This window comes from Neoarius graeffei, chromosome 19, assembly GCF_027579695.1.
Source record: "Neoarius graeffei isolate fNeoGra1 chromosome 19, fNeoGra1.pri, whole genome shotgun sequence".
In the NCBI taxonomy this organism is placed as follows: Eukaryota; Metazoa; Chordata; class Actinopteri; order Siluriformes; family Ariidae; genus Neoarius; species Neoarius graeffei.
The window spans coordinates 59660639-59676425 of NC_083587.1; the positions used below are offsets into that span (position 1 = coordinate 59660639).

Here is a 15787-nt window from a genome sequence, read left to right on the forward strand (position 1 = left end):
TGCAGCTGAGCCTCAGACAACCGTTTGCACAAGAATGCCTCGTATTCGAACTCGGATCATACTGGTGATACTAAAACGATCAAGTCAGCAGAAGGCATAGTTGCAGACATGGTTGATCTATAAATGGGTTGTCATGACACATTTCCATTCCTCTCAATTCGATCCTCACACATTCTCAAACAGAGCTGTGCACTTCTTGTTTTTGCTGGCAGACAACAGGAAGTGTGCAAAACCGCAGGTTCTTTTGCTTGTGTCGAGCAAGCGGGCAGCTAGTTTCAACTTGCAAGTGAGCTGTCATGTACGAGCAAAGCAAAACTCCATGCTTGTAAATCATCACGTTCTTTTGAAGCGCCTCATGTGAAGCCTTAAGTGAACTTATGCATTAATTACCAGTCGAACGCCTTCGGTTATTTCTCACGCAACAACGAGACGCAGGTTACTAAAATTTTGAAACGTTATTGACCAAGTCAGTAAGGGTGGGTTGGGGTAGAGAAAGGAAGAGGAAGAAAGTCACAAAGAAACAGCCTGAGTACGAAACTCGGAACTTGCCAGCAAACACATCAGCGATCAGCGATCTAATTAGATTCTTTTTCGGGAGGGAAAACATGGAAGATGTGAATTTAATATGAAGCATCTATTTTCGTTTAGCGGCAAGACACGAAGCCAATGAGGGCTACCCACAAGATACAGTCGAGAGGATATTATTTCAACATTTCAAGGTCTGGAAGACGGTAAGAGGCCCTTGATGGGCTTTCATTATGTTTTATTCCTTCATTTATCACTCTAAGATCAACTTATAATGATTCTATTCCATACTACCTCTATTGAAAAATAAATAGATAACTATCCCAAATTTGCCTTTGTATACTCTCTTTTTTGTACTGTGTAAGCATAAACTGTTTAAGGTTGTGCAATGGTCATGTTTTTTTTTTCTTGCTGCTGTCAGCTTAACATATTTGAGGATGATATAGAGCAGTGCTCCATGAAGTAAACAAATTAAAACTGTTTTTACAGAGCAACTTGGCAATGTACTGCAAAATATTTATGTTCCTGAATAACAAACAAATCCCAGCCTTGTATTATATCTGTCCTGTCAAGTATCTTCAAAATTAGAACTCCCTAAACTCTCATAACTTCAGCTTAGGGTTCCCATCTCCACTGGATGACTGAAGGACATACCAGTGGTTTCTGACATGGACTGTGAGGGGGTCATAGGTCAAATCCCAGCGGAGGAGCAGCTGGAGCCACTGCTCATCCTTGAGGAAGGGGATGAGCTGGACGACTTCACGCATATCTCTCCGAGAGGGAAAGGCATACTGAGAGTGAAGAAGGACGACATGGAGGACAGAAGTAAGGGAAGCTCGGGCGGAAGTACAGATTCTAAAAACAATGTGGAAGAAGATGAAAGTGTGCACATAGCTATCACCGAGGAGGAAGTGGCAAGTCAGCAAAAGGAAGGGCTGGAATCCCAAAACCAAAAGATTGAAGGAGTGACGGAAAAAGAGGAGAACGCCGAAGTGAAAAGAGTCCAAACTGGACCTGGATTAGCGATGGAGAAGGTGGGAGGGGAGATGGAGGGACTGAAGATAGACATGGTGCCTAAAGAAGAGTCAATTGCTGATACCCAGCCTTCAGCCAAACTACGACCCAGAGACCGACTCAGTCCTGAAGATGCTCAGCAAAAGGTAAAGTTCTGCAGAAACAGCTAATTAATGCATTCTGAATTCTGTTTAAAGGAGCAGTGTGGAATTTCTAGAGCCCGCTGCTGCATGTATTACATTCCATTATATGGCACTTATCCAGAGCAACGTACAACGAGTGCAAAAGTCAGGTACACGAAGTGCTGAACTTCTAGACAAGAATGTTCAAGTGCCAACTGAACAAGTGACAACAATACTTAGTGTAATATTCTGTACCTTCAGTACCAACACTCAGCAAACAGCCAAGGAAACAAACCAACTGTATAAAGTAAAACAAAATAGAGAACTCAAACAGCTAACCCCAGGCTAGACAGCACACAGCTTGGGTTGGTCTAGACCGAAACGCAGTTACACAGTGGGCAGGGAAAGAGGGGGGAGGGTCTATGGCCTGCGCTTGAAGGTGGTCAGGCAGTCGGCAGTTCTGATCTCAATGGGAAGGTCATTCCACCAATGGGGAACCAGAACAACCAGCAGTCTTGAGTGGGCTGGGCAAGAGTAGAGGGGAGGAGGGGCCAGGCGACCAGTAGCAGCGGAGTGTAGGGACTTTGCTGGCATGTAGGGCTGGAGGTATGCTGGCCGTAACCTCTTGACAGCCTGGTAAGCTTGTACCAGTGTCTTAAATTTGATACAAGCTGCGATAGGTAGCCAGTACTGGTGACATGAGAAGAATGAGGGAGGTTGTAGACCAGGCAAGCTGCGGTGTTCTGGATGAGCTGCAGGGGTCTAATGGCAGAAGCTGGAAGACCAGCAAGGAGAGAGTTGCAGTAGTCCAAGCGGGACAGGATCAGCGCTTGGACCAGGAGATGAGTAGAGTTAGGGGGTGAGAAAAGGGCGCATCCTTCGGCTGTTGTAGAGACAAATGTAAATGTACAAACAATTACTATTACAGAGAAAACAATGCCAAGACGGGCAGCACGGTGGTGTAGTGGTTAGCGCTGTCGCCTCACAGCAAGAAGGTCCAGGATCGAGCCCCGTGGCTGGTGAGGGCCTTTCTGTGCGGAGTTTGCATGTTCTCCCCGTGTCTGCGTGGGTTTCCTCCGGGTGCTCTGGTTTCCCCCACAGTCCAAAGACATGCAGGTTAGGTTAACTGGTGACTCTAAATTGACCGTAGGTGTGAATGTGAGTGTGAATGGTTGTCTGTGTCTATGTGTCAGCCCTGTGATGACCTGGCGACTTGTCCAGGGTGTACCCCACCCTTCGCCCGTAGTCAGCTGGGATAGGCTCCAGCTTGCCTGCGACCCTGTAGAAGAGGATAAAGCGGCTAGACATAATGAGATGAGATGAGACAATGCCAAGACTTTCTCCTTCCTTTAACCTGACCTCAACTTCTAGTATAATGCATTGTGAGATGCTTTGTTCTGGTGAGGGATCGAGCTTATTTCAGATCCTGAAAAATATAAATAGAAGCTTGAAATGAAGAAGAAAGCCAGACCCACCACATGAGAAGTCATGGTTTTGTTTTGCAAATATTTTTAAAATTATGTAATGGCTACAGTCTGTAATTACTTGAAAACATTACAAACTGCACCTTTAAGCTAACAGCAGTCATTTCCAGGGCTTTGTTTTCAGTTCTATGTTATATTGTGATACTCACAGTGTATTACAGTATGATGTTTACCGTTGCGTCACATTTACAAGGCAGCTAGTTAGCTAACATATCACTAGATTCTTAATTTGAGGCTTTGGTTTCCATTTTGTAAGCCCTGAAATGAAACGTGTCAAACTTGAGGAAGAACCTCAGTACATCAATACCACAAAACACTGTTAAAGACCAGAACCTATATACTGTACACGATACATAATATACACATGACTTAAAATGGAATTTGAATACTGGATATCGTTGACCCCTGTGTCATGTCCCCAGCTGCACAGGTTATCCCCAGATTCTCCTGATGCTCTCTACGAGCTACTTTGCGCCTTGCAGGAGGGGCGTCGACTCAACGACCAGCGCTGCTCCTTCACCCTGCAGCCACGCCGGAGGTGCCACTCAGAGCCTGGAACCCCACTCCACAACCAGAAAGGTGAGGAAAATAAAATAAATAAATAAATAAAATTTCTCACAACCTTCTCAGAATTCCACTTTGATCACAATTAGTACTTTATAAAGTATACTATTAGTATTTAATGTTACGAAGTATTTGATAGATTTTTTCAAAAATAGCTTCAACTTTTATCTTGCAATATTTTACAATAACATTAGTGTTATTTTATTCTATACAATAGTGATATTTATTATTGTGTTACGACAACATTCCGAAAAATTTGCTGTTACTATTATACTAGCATTATTACACTAACTACAATACTATCCTAACTGTAATTTACAAAAAAAAAAGAGGAGCTCTACAACATGATCATAACTTCACAAATCCATCTTCATCTTAGACACCGATCAGTTCCATTCATCGTCTTCTTGTTCAGCTTCTGAACGTGCTTGCGTCAATATTCGATTTTTTATCCTGTGATAAGTGAAGTTTGGGGATGTGATATGGTGATGTTGTGATATTGTGACAGCACCTTTAGTTTTCTTCTGTACTTGTTGATTAAATGTGTGTTAAATTCTCATATTGATGAAATTACACACAGCATGGCAACAGACAATACTCGTTTCTCACGGACTTCTTTCTTTCTACCATCTGTCTTTCTTTCTTTCTTTCTTTCTTTCTTTCTTTCTTTCTTTCTTTCTTTCTTTCTTTCTTTCTTTCTTTCTTTCTTTAAGAATCTTTCTTGGCCAAGAACAAGTGTACAAGTTCTTTCTTTCTTTCTTTCTTTCTTGGCCAAGTACAAGTGTACAGGTTCTTTCTTTCTTTCTTTCTTTCTTTCTTTCTTTCTTTCTTTCTTTCTTTCTTTCTTTCTTTCTTTCTTTCTTTCTTAATCTTTATTGGCCAAGTACAAGTGTAGATGTTAGTTGCTTCTTTCTTTCTTTCTTTCTTTCTTTCTTTCTTTCTTTCTTTCTTTCTTTCTTTCTTTCTTTCTTTCTTAATCTTTATTGGCCAAGTACAAGTGTAGATGTTAGTTGCATCTTTCTTTCTTTCTTTCTTTCTTTCTTTCTTTCTTTCTTTCTTTCTTTCTTTCTTGGCCAAGTACAAGTGTACAGATTCTTTCTTTCTTTCTTTCTTTCTTTCTTTCTTTCTTTCTTTCTTTCTTTCTTTCTTTCTTTCTTTCTTTTCTTTCTTTCTTTCTTAATTTTTATTGGCCAAGTAGAAGTGTAGATGTTAGTTGCATCTTTCTTTCTTTCTTTCTTTCTTTCTTTCTTTCTTTCTTTCTTTCTTTCTTTCTTTCTTTCTTTCTTTCTTTCTTTCTTAATCTTTATTGGCCAAGTAGAAGTGTTGATGTTAGTTGCATCTTTCTTTCTTTCTTTCTTTCTTTCTTTCTTTCTTGGCCAAGTACAAGTGTACAGATTCTTTCTTTCTTTCTTTCTTTCTTTCTTTCTTTCTTTCTTTCTTTCTTTCTTTCTTTCTTTCTTTCTATCTATCTTTCTTGGCCAAGTACAAGTGTACAGATTCTTTCTTTCTTTCTTTCTTTCTTTCTTTCTTTCTTTCTTTCTTTCTTTCTTTCTTAATCTTTATTGGCCAAGTAGAAGTGTAGATGTTAGTTGCATCTTTCTTTCTTTCTTTCTTTCTTTCTTTCTTTCTTTCTTTCTTTCTTTCTTTCTTTCTTTGTGAAATAGCTTCACCTTTTATCATACAGTATTTTACAATAACATTAGTGTTATTTTATTCTATAGGATAGTGATGTTTATTATTGTGCTGCTACAACATTCCTAAAAATGTACTGTTACTATTATACTAGCATTATTACACTAACTACAATACTATACTAACTGTAATTTACAGCTTTTTATACTTTTTACAAAAATGTTACTCCAGTTTTCCTGAGAAAGTACAGGACTAACACTATACTCTAGCACAACCTTTCTCAACCGGGGTGCCGTGGCACCCTGGGGTGCTGTCTGGCTTCGTTAGGGGTGCCGTCAAAAAATTATATATTCTAACATTGAAATAAATAAAATGAATTAAAATTCCAAAAAGCGATAGTTACACTAATGCAGATCATCGCCGCCTCATGCATCATCAAAATTTATCTCACGGCCCCCTTTCCCATGTCACAACGTCACTGCCGGGGTCAGCATATGGTCAATGTGACTGCGCATATTTTATACAGGGGTGCCTTGAGAATTTACATACTTCTGAAGGGTGCGGTGACTGAAAAAAGGTTGAGAAACACTGCTCTAGCATAAGTATTTTTAAACAGTTTTACAATAATGTACTCGTACTGTAAAGTGGACTTTTACATCGTTGTTACTCTCAACTTCATTTGTGTTCATATTTTCTAAAGTATTATTCTTATTGTTTGTTTGCTACTATTATGGTTCACTGTAAAGATTAACTTACTGTAATAATATTATATTTCCTATATAGTGTTAATGTACGGGCGGCATGGTGGTGTAGTGGTTAGCGCTGTCGCCTCACAGCAAGAAGGTCCGGGTTCGAGCCCCGTGGCCGGCGAGGGCCTTTCTGTGCGGAGTTTGCATGTTCTCCCCGTGTCCGCGTGGGTTTCCTCCGGGTGCTCCGGTTTCCCCCACAGTCCAAAGACATGCAGGTTAGGTTAACTGGTGACTCTAAATTGAGCGTAGGTGTGAATGTGAGTGTGAATGGTTGTCTGTGTCTATGTGTCAGCCCTGTGATGACCTGGCGACTTGTCCAGGGTGTACCCCGCCTTTCGCCCGTAGTCAGCTGGGATAGGCTCCAGCTTGCCTGCGACCCTGTAGAACAGGATAAAGCGGCTACAGATAATGAGATGAGATGAGATGAAATGAGTGTTAATGTACTAAACTGTGACTATAGTTTTAGTTTATTTTTTATTTCTGTGTCATGCCAAACATTTGGCCCATCCTACTTGAGGTTACAAGTCACCCACATTTTGCAAAACATACCGTACTTTTTTCCTCTTCCCCAGGCTTTCTCCAGATACCTGGCTAATTTATATGCTTCATATGTGAACAGCCAACTCAGTCTTTGTGCATCATCCATATTTACAAGATCAGTATCAGTTTTTATCTTCCAAAACAGAGCATTGCACAGTTCACAACAAAAAGGACAATTTAAAAAATGGAACTCATTTTCTATTTCATTTGGACAGCACATTGAACAAATTTGTTTTTCTTCTTCTATATTAACGTATCGTTCAGTTTCCACAGTCAGAAGTAAAATACCAGATCTCAGCTGGGCACATATAGAGCTTTCTTTTTTTTTGGGGGGGGGGTTGTACAAATTACATATAACATAATTCACTGTCCCATATTCAGTTTTTATCATAATAAAATTATGCAATTTTGGTTTAGTCCATATATCATCAGCTCACGGTCCTTTATTCTGAGCAAACACAGATTCTCCAAGCAAACAAATGTTAAGTTTTTCATGATTAAAAAATGCCTCATCAAACCCAGAGTTGCAGAACAATGTGCACACATCTTTAAACCAAGAACCAATAATTTGTTTATCCCCGATAAATATTTATTTTGTCAACCTACTTTCTTCCATATCAAGTCACCCATTCCATAACTGAGCTGTACATATCTTCCACCGAACCTCACATGATTCCCAGCCCATGTCCCCCACTATAGCCAACTTTGGTGCACATTTATGTACACCCAAAAAATATCTTATGGCGCTGTTTTGCACTGATTGACACATAGAGATATTTCTAAGACCCCGAACATCAGCAGTACAGAACACACACAAGCTTTAAACAGTTTAGAGTATGTTTGTCAACTCATATCCTTCAAATTTTTACTTTTACCATTAATTCCTCCCAGAGCTCGACGTGCTGATTCAGCAAGAATCTTAACACCTTTTTACGATAACTTGTTTAGTTTATAGGTCCTATACACCAGGATGTACAGTGTTTATAACCAATAAAAGAGTGGTCTTCTACTGTATACAGTGGTGCTTGAAAGTTTGTGAACCCTTTAGAATCTTCTACATTTCTGCATAAATATGACCTAAAACATCATCAGATTTTCACACAAGTCCTAAAAGTAGATAAAGAGAACCCAGTTAAACAAATGAGACAAAATATTATACTTGGTCATTTATTTATTGAGGAAAATGATCTAATATTACATATCTGTGAGTTGCAAAAGTATGTGAACCCCTAGGATTAGCAGTTAATTTAAAGGTGAAATTAGAGTCAGGTGTTTTCAATCAATGGGATGACAATCAGGTGTGAGTGGGCACCCTGTTTTATTTAATAAACAGGGATCTATCAAAGTTTGATCTTCACAACACAGGACCTCAGAAAAAGTGTTGCTGATGCTCATCAGGCTAGAAAAGGTTACAAAACCATCTCTAAAGAGTTTGGACTCTACCAATCTACAGTCAGACAGATTGTATACAAATGGAGGAAATTCAAGACCATTGTTACCCTCCCCAAGAGTGGTCGACCAACAAAGATCATGCCAAGAGCAAGGAGTGTAATATTCAGTGAGGTCACAAAGGACCCCAGGGTAACTTCTAAGCAACTGAAGGCCTCTCTCACATTGGCTAATGTTAATGTTCATGAGTCCACCATCAGGAGAACACTGAACAACAATGGTGTGCATAGCAGGGTTGCAAGGAGAAAGCCACTGCTCTCCAAAAAGAACATTGCTGCTCGTCTGCAGTTTGCTAAAGATCACGTGGACAAGCCAGAAGGCTATTGGAAAAATGTTTTGTGGATGGATGAGACCAAAATAGAACTTTTTGGTTTAAATGAGAAGCATTATGTTTGGAGAAAGTAAAACACTGCATTCCAGCATAAGAACCTTATCCCATCTGTGAAACATGGCGGTGGTAGTATCATGGTTTCGGCCTGTTTTGCTGCATCTGGGCCAGGACGGCTTGCCGTCATTGATGGAACAATGAATTCTGAAATATACCAGCGAAGTCTAAAGGAAAATGTCAGGACATCTGTCCATGAAGTAAATCTCAAGAGAAGGTGGGTCATGCAGCAAGACAACGACCCTAAGCACATAATTCTTTCTACCAAAGAATGGTTAAAGAAGAATAAAGTTAATGTTTTGGAATGGCCAAGTCAAAGTCCTGAGCTTAATCCAATCGAAATGTTGTTGAAGGACCTGAAGTGAGCAGTTCATGTGAGGAAACCCACCAACATCCCAGAGATGAAGTTGTTCTGTATGGAGGAACGGGCTAAAATTCCTCCAAGCCAGTGTGCAGGACTGATCAACAGTTACCAGAAACGCTTAGTTGCAGTTATTGCTGCACAAGGGGGTCACACCAGATACTGAAAGCAAAGGTTCACATAGTTTTGCTACTCACAGATATGTAATATTGGATCATTTTCCTCAATAAATAAATGACCAAGTATAATATTTTTGTCTCATTTGTTTAACTGGGTTCTCTTTATCTACTTTTAGGACTTGTGTGAAAATCCGATGATGTTTTAGGTCATATTTATGCAGAAATATAGAAAAGTCTAAAGGGTCCCCAAACTTTCAAGCACCACTGTAGCTAATATTTACTATAGTGTTACTCTAACATACTCTATATATGTACTTTAAGCTATCTTTGAGGGCAGAAAATATTGACACTAAAATGCTGCTGAAAGGATTCTATACTAAAATTCTTTGCTCTAGTGTTATTTTAAGCTAATTTATAGAGGACTGATACTAAAATCTAGCGTTAATAACTTGAAATAGTCTGTAGTGTTACTCTAAAATACTCTAAAGTATTTTAGAGGGCACCGCGAGCTGACCTAGTGGTTAGCGTGTCCGCCTCTCAACCAGGAGATCATGAGTTCTACTTGTGGTCGGGTCATACCAAAGACCATCATAAAAATGGTACCTTCTGCTATATGGCAAGACACGCTGCAGTACAGATGCGAGTAGGGAGTGAAACTCTCGCGGTTACCAGAGGACCAGCCCCCCAATGTAACCCTAGCTACAGTATATAATAGGCGAGAGGCCAAGGGCTATGGAAACGGAGATCGACGCCGCACCCATGTGCCTTAATGTGTTGGGTAATACTGGGACAGGAGACTGCCTGGGAAGACCAGATCCTGGCACGGAAGGGACTTTGACTTTGATTTTAGAGGACATATTGAGTCTAATTTACATGTTTTAGAGTTATATTATTATTATAATAACATTCTGTAGTGTGGATTTTTACTCTGTTACTAGAACATTCCGCTGTGGTAGTGTTTCCTGAATTATTACTGTATTTATTATTGTTCTTGTCATTATGTAGTGTTGTTACAATAATATTACATTTACATTTTACTACACTATCAGATATGCTAGCTAGCTAGCTAGCTAGCTAGCTAGCTAGCTAGCTAGCTAGCTAGCTAGCTAGATAGATAGATAGATAGATAGATAGATAGATAGATAGATAGATAGATAGAGTTCTTAAGGTAAAATTACATGCAAGTAGGATAATATACTAAAGCACAATTGAACTAAATACATGAAACTAAAACCAAGGATAGCACAGCAAAGTGTAAAACAGCACTTATTTCCATTGTGGTCCTAAGAAAAGTTTCAGGATGGCACTATGTTAGCTGTTTAATAATGTATTACTCTTTTCTTTCGGTATTATCACTAAGTGTACAGTTTTCTACTGTAGCACTACGTAGTATTTACTTTCTAGTGTTACTCTGGCTTACTATATAGTGTTACTACTTGCTACAGTTTGACCACAACTTATTCAAAAGAGGACTTGAACTCGAGTATTGCCAATTTTATAAAGCTTTACGATGTGTACTAAAACAGTATCGTCACTATAATTGTTTAACTTTTATGATAGTGTTAATATAACTTTCTTTGTGTTACTATAGGACTATTATCACCTCCGACAACCTTGTTGGAAGAGGTTTTCACCTTTGTTTGTTTCCTGTTTCCATGGTAACTCTCAAAGTAAACAGATTTTGAATTAAATTTGGAGGAAAAGTGAACAATTGGCCAAGGAACAACTGATTTTAGATTTTGATATAATTCCAGATCCAGGATTTTTTGGACTTTTCCCAACATAACTCAAAAAGTAGTGAACGGATTTGGATGAAATTTGGTGGACAGCTTTAGTATTATCCTCGGTTCAAGTGATTTCATTTTGATGTTGATAACATGTGGCTTGGTGGAGATCTGGACTCTACCGTCCATATCTCCACCTTTCTAGTATAATATTGCTTTTGAGACTTGCTGTAAAGTTTGATTTACATGAACTTGCATACAATGTAGTGTTACTTCACATATAAATTTTTAATATCTACGACGGTATTACTATACTTTGTAAGAATTGCATTTTCCTACAGTGTTACAGGTTCTGTCACTAATTATACAGTCGGAATTGAGGTTTCAGTTGGGTCGTCTTTTACTCTAGTGCGAAAAATGTACTCAAGTCTTACTCTAACTTACTGTTATTACATAGTGCTCTGGGTTGTTACAGTTCTAGATGATATTTACTGTACTATTGTTAGAATAACATACTATAGTGTGGACTATTACTGCATTGTTACTACAATGTGTACGATTTGTACAATGTGTACTGTGTTACGATTTACTAAAGTGTTACTAAAGGTTATTGTGGCTCGACCCATTGTGACTTGTACGCTTACTGTGGTATTCATATTCTTTAAAACTATTACTGTGAATTATGATATTTCATTTTATTATACTAAATTTTTATATTGTTACTATTTACTTGAACGTAACTCTATTCTACTATAGTGAGACTGTGGTTGCTGGACTCTTCCTTGTCTGAGAACATTTTCTTCTGCTTTTTTTGTTATTCATACTTGTTTTGTAACATTCTCACCACTAGCATTTCTCCATTATCATTGATCTTTACTATACTTGGTATTTCACTCTTGGATATTAACGCAGTTTATTTCTGGTCTGAATACAATTTTGTAAAAACTGACTTGTCCTATAGTGTCACGATCAACACAGAGTGGACTTTTTTCTATCAAATTTACCTCTTACTGTCATCCTCTTTTCCAAATAGTGACCTTCTCATCCATGACGTCACTGCAGAAGGAGGAGTTCTTCGATCTGGTGGCCACCTCCCAGGCTCGACGGCTGGACGACCAGCGTGCTGATTTTCAGAGCCCTTCCTCAGAAGCCCCTGTGCCTTTGTCTCAGAAGCCTCGGCGTGCCTCCAGTGCCCCTGAGACAATCTCGCACCCGAGACCCAAATCGAGGAGAAGCAGCTGGAAGGTCATAGAGTTTGGCCAAACCGTTCCCAAACCAGCGGCGAAAGAGGAGCTCTACAACATGATCCTAACTTCACAAGTACGTTTCATCTTAGACACCGATCAGTTCCATTCATCATCTTCTTGTTCAGCTTCTGAACGTGCTTGCGTCAATATTCGATTTTTTATCCTGTGATAAGTGAAGTTTGGGGATGTGATATGGTGATGTTGTGATATTGTGACAGCACCTTTAGTTTTCTTCTGTACTTGTTGATTAAATGTGTGTTAAATTCTCATATTGATGAAATTACACACAGCATGGCAACAGACAATACTCGTTTCTAACGGACTTCTTTCTTTCTACCATCTTTCTTTCGTTCATTTTCTTTCGTTCATTTTCTTTCTTTCTTTCTTTCTTTCTTTCTTTCTTTCTTTCTTTCTTTCTTTCTTTAAGAACCTTTATTGGCCAAGTACAAGTGTACAAGTTCTTTCTTTCTTTCTTTCTTTCTTTCTTTCTTTCTTTCTTTCTTTCTTTCTTTCTTTCTTTCAGAATCTGTTATTGGCCAGGTACAAGTGTAGATGTTAGTTCTTTCTTTCTTTCTTTCTTTCTTTCTTTCTTTCTTTCTTTCTTTCTTTCAGAATCTGTTATTGGCCAGGTACAAGTGTAGATGTTAGTTCTTTCTTTCTTTCTTTCTTTCTTTCTTTCTTTCTTTCTTTCTTTCTTTCTTTCTTTCTTATTGGTTGATTGATTGATTTATGAAAGAATTTTCATTGGCCAAATATAAGAGTTGAAGTTCTTTCTTTCTTTCTTTCTTTCTTTCTTTCTTTCAGAATCTTTGCTTGATCAAGTACATGCATTGGTTGTTCTTTCTTTCTTTCTTTTTTATTGATTGATGAATGATTGATTGATTTATGAAATAATTTTTATTGGCCAAGTACAAGTGTAGATTCTTTCTTTCTTTCTTTCTTTCTTTCTTTCTTTCTTTCTTTCTTTCTTTCTTTCAGAATCTGTTATTGGCCAGGTACAAGTGTAGACGTTAGTTGCTTCTTTCTTTCTTTCTTTCTTTCTTTCTTTCTTTCTTTCTTTCTTTCTTTCTTTCTTTCTTTCTTTCTTATTGGTTGATTGATTGATTTATGAAATAATTTTTATTGGCCAAATATAAGAATCGAAGTTCTTTCTTTCTTTCTTTCTTTCTTTCTTTCTTTCTTTCTTTCTTTCTTTCTTTCTTTCTTTCTTTCTTTCTTTCTTTCAGAATCTTTGATTGATCAAGTACATGTGTTGGTTGTTCTTTCTTTCTTTCTTTCTTTCTTTCTTTCTTTCTTTCTTTCTTTCTTTCTTTCTTATTGATGAATGATTGATTGATTTATGAAATAATTTTTATTGGCCAAGTACAAGTGTAGATGTTCGTTGCTTCTTTCTTTCTTTCTTTCTTTCTTTCTTTCTTTCTTTCTTTCTTATTGATTGATTGAATGATTGATTTATGAAAGAATTTTTATTGGTCAAGTATAAATGTTGAGGTTGCTTCTTTCTTTCTTTCTTTCTGAATCTGTAATTGGCCAGGTACAAGTTCTTTCTTTCTTTCTTTCTTTCTTTCTTTCTTTCTTTCTTTCTTTCTTTCTTTCTTTCTTTCTTTCAGAATCTTTGATCAAGTACAAATGTTGGTTGTTCTTTCTTTCTTTCTTTCTTTCTTTCTTTCTGAATCTGTTATTGGCCAGGTACAAGTGTAGAAATTATTTCTTTCTTTTTCTCAGAATCTTGACAGCGTTATAAACAAACAGCAGCAGATTTCACAGTGAAAGTTAGAAATGTCATGATAAATCAAATGCATGTCATTTTCTCATATTGATAACACGATCAAGTGTGCAGTGAGCTTCAGCTTTCTCTCAGTGAACCAGTGACTTGTTTGAAGTCTGAGGAGACACGTCTGAGTTTAATCTTTAAGTGTAATCTTTAAGCCGTTCTCTACAGTAGTAATCACCAGACAGGACGTAACCACTCTATAAATAACCATGTTAATAAATAACCATGTGAGAATGATAAGTTTAAAGAACCATTTAGAGTTCATTTTGGGTTCAAGGGCCATAATGACAACATCATTTTATTATAAATGTGTCAGTTATGTGCGACAGTGCAGGGAATGAATTTAATCAAACATAGCCAAAGGATCAATCACATGATCATATATCATCATGCTAGATTAGAGAGATTAGATTTGAAAGTGTTGGAAGAGGGGAAAGTTTGCTCAGAAAATGTCACTAAATTTACTATTTTCATATATTTATGCAAAATGATACAATTTACAATTTACTGTTTGTAAATGCTAGCAAGAGTGTTATAATGTCCATTGAAGCAGGAATTTTTTGAAATGTTGAAATTTCAGAGACATACAGAAGCGCTCATGAAACATTCATTTTGTTCCACGTTGACAGGCGCAGGGACGCTTGGAGGAGCAGCGTAGCAAAGCACCAGGTCCTATGGATGATGAAGATTTCTTCTCCCTGCTGTTGAAGGTCCAGGGAGGCCGTATGGACGAGCAGAGAACAGAGCTGCCTGTAGCACTTCGGTATTAAAAGAGACGCTGGCTGAAAAAACGGTGTTATTTCGGTTATATCTGAAATATGTCTTTTTAGTGACTTGGTTAACTTGCTTTTTGTCTGAAAATGATGTAATTTATGATTTTCTGAGCCTCAAGGATGTTTTAAATTGTCGCCATTCCCAAGGATTCATTTCCTTGTTTCTGTTTTTTGCGCAATGAAACTTGAGTGTTAATCATAGAACGCTTTTTCGAAAAAGAGCGAAAGTCAACACTTGAGCTGAGATAAATGTTGCACATGGTTGCAAAAGCCGTTTAGTATTTGCTGATGTGTTTAAATGTCGGTGTTTGCTTCAGGGAGGCGTCAAAGAGAGATGAGAGGTACAGAGAGTGCAGGCTTTTAGAAGTGTTTATGGTATAAAAGCCGTGAAAGACCAAGCGCTGAAATACAACGGAGGATATAAGAAGTAAGGCAAAGACACTGTACACGAAAGGGGTAATTAAAAAATAAATGAATAAATAAATAACAGATATCACAATTAATATTTGACAGTTGACGGCTGATATTCTCACAGGTATTTGAACTTTGATTAGACAACAAATTAATTTGTCGAATTAAGTGTACAGTACACAAATCTGCATACTCGACTAAACAAAAATCTCGTCTTTTGACATTGTTGGAATTCAAATTTTTAAAAAATTAAATGAAATTTATTTCACTGTGGAGACGCTCTCAAGAGAAAGACATGTTGAAACACTTATAGAATGACTTTATGCCCTTTTCAGTATAAAATCTGACGTAACCCCAACAATAATCAACATTTTGGGATATTCTTCAGACATAAGGTTTGAATTAGGAATAGGAATGAACGTGAAAAATTTCACGAATGTAGGTCGTCCAGAAACTGAATACATGAAAAAAAACACCTTAAAAAATACAGCACACTGTTGTGTTAATGTTAATGTTTTGCAACTGGAGTTCAATTGACGTGTATATCATTATAACCCACAATTGACATACAGTACCAGTCAAAAGTATGGACACCTTCTAATTCAGTGTTTTTTCTTTAATTTCGTGAATTAAAAGTCACTTCATGTCTTAAAGCAGTGTTGTAGTCGAGTCACTAAACCTCGAGTCCGAGTCCAGTCTCGAGTCCCCAGTGTTCAAGTCCAAGTCATAAAAAAAATTTCAAGTGGAGTCCACTATTGATCCGAGTCGAGTCCGAGAACAAGACTCCAACTGCACCATTTGACTTTGGCTATTTTAGCGCCATTAACGTTAGTTTGTTCCTGAACATGACGTATGAACAGGTGAATGTGCATTCTCTTGCACAAAATTGGCATAAAAATTAATGTAGATATAAA

The 15787-nt window shown here is 37.8% G+C and overlaps 1 protein-coding gene across 1 annotated transcript; it reads left to right on the forward strand.

Annotated features, from left to right (window-relative positions):
- Positions 1–267: 267 nt before the first annotated feature.
- On the forward strand, positions 268–15526 carry LOC132867455 (G-protein-signaling modulator 1). Its single transcript, XM_060900378.1, has 5 exons — positions 268–731; positions 1140–1685; positions 3568–3724; positions 11702–11988; positions 14319–15526. Exons 2-5 carry the CDS (start codon positions 1194–1196, stop codon positions 14457–14459), a joined length of 1077 nt encoding a protein of 358 aa, XP_060756361.1. The 5' UTR covers positions 268–731; positions 1140–1193; the 3' UTR covers positions 14460–15526.
- Positions 15527–15787: the final 261 nt, after the last annotated feature.

Coding starts and splice junctions, on each gene's coding strand:
- LOC132867455 (XM_060900378.1), top strand. CDS start 1,194: ATGGACTGTGAGGGGGTCATAGGTCAAATCCCAGCGGAGGAGCAGCTG. Junction 3,725..11,701: donor CCCACTCCACAACCAGAAAG/GTGAGGAAAATA, acceptor TTTTCCAAATAG/TGACCTTCTCATCCATGACG. Junction 11,989..14,318: donor ACATGATCCTAACTTCACAA/GTACGTTTCATC, acceptor CCACGTTGACAG/GCGCAGGGACGCTTGGAGGA.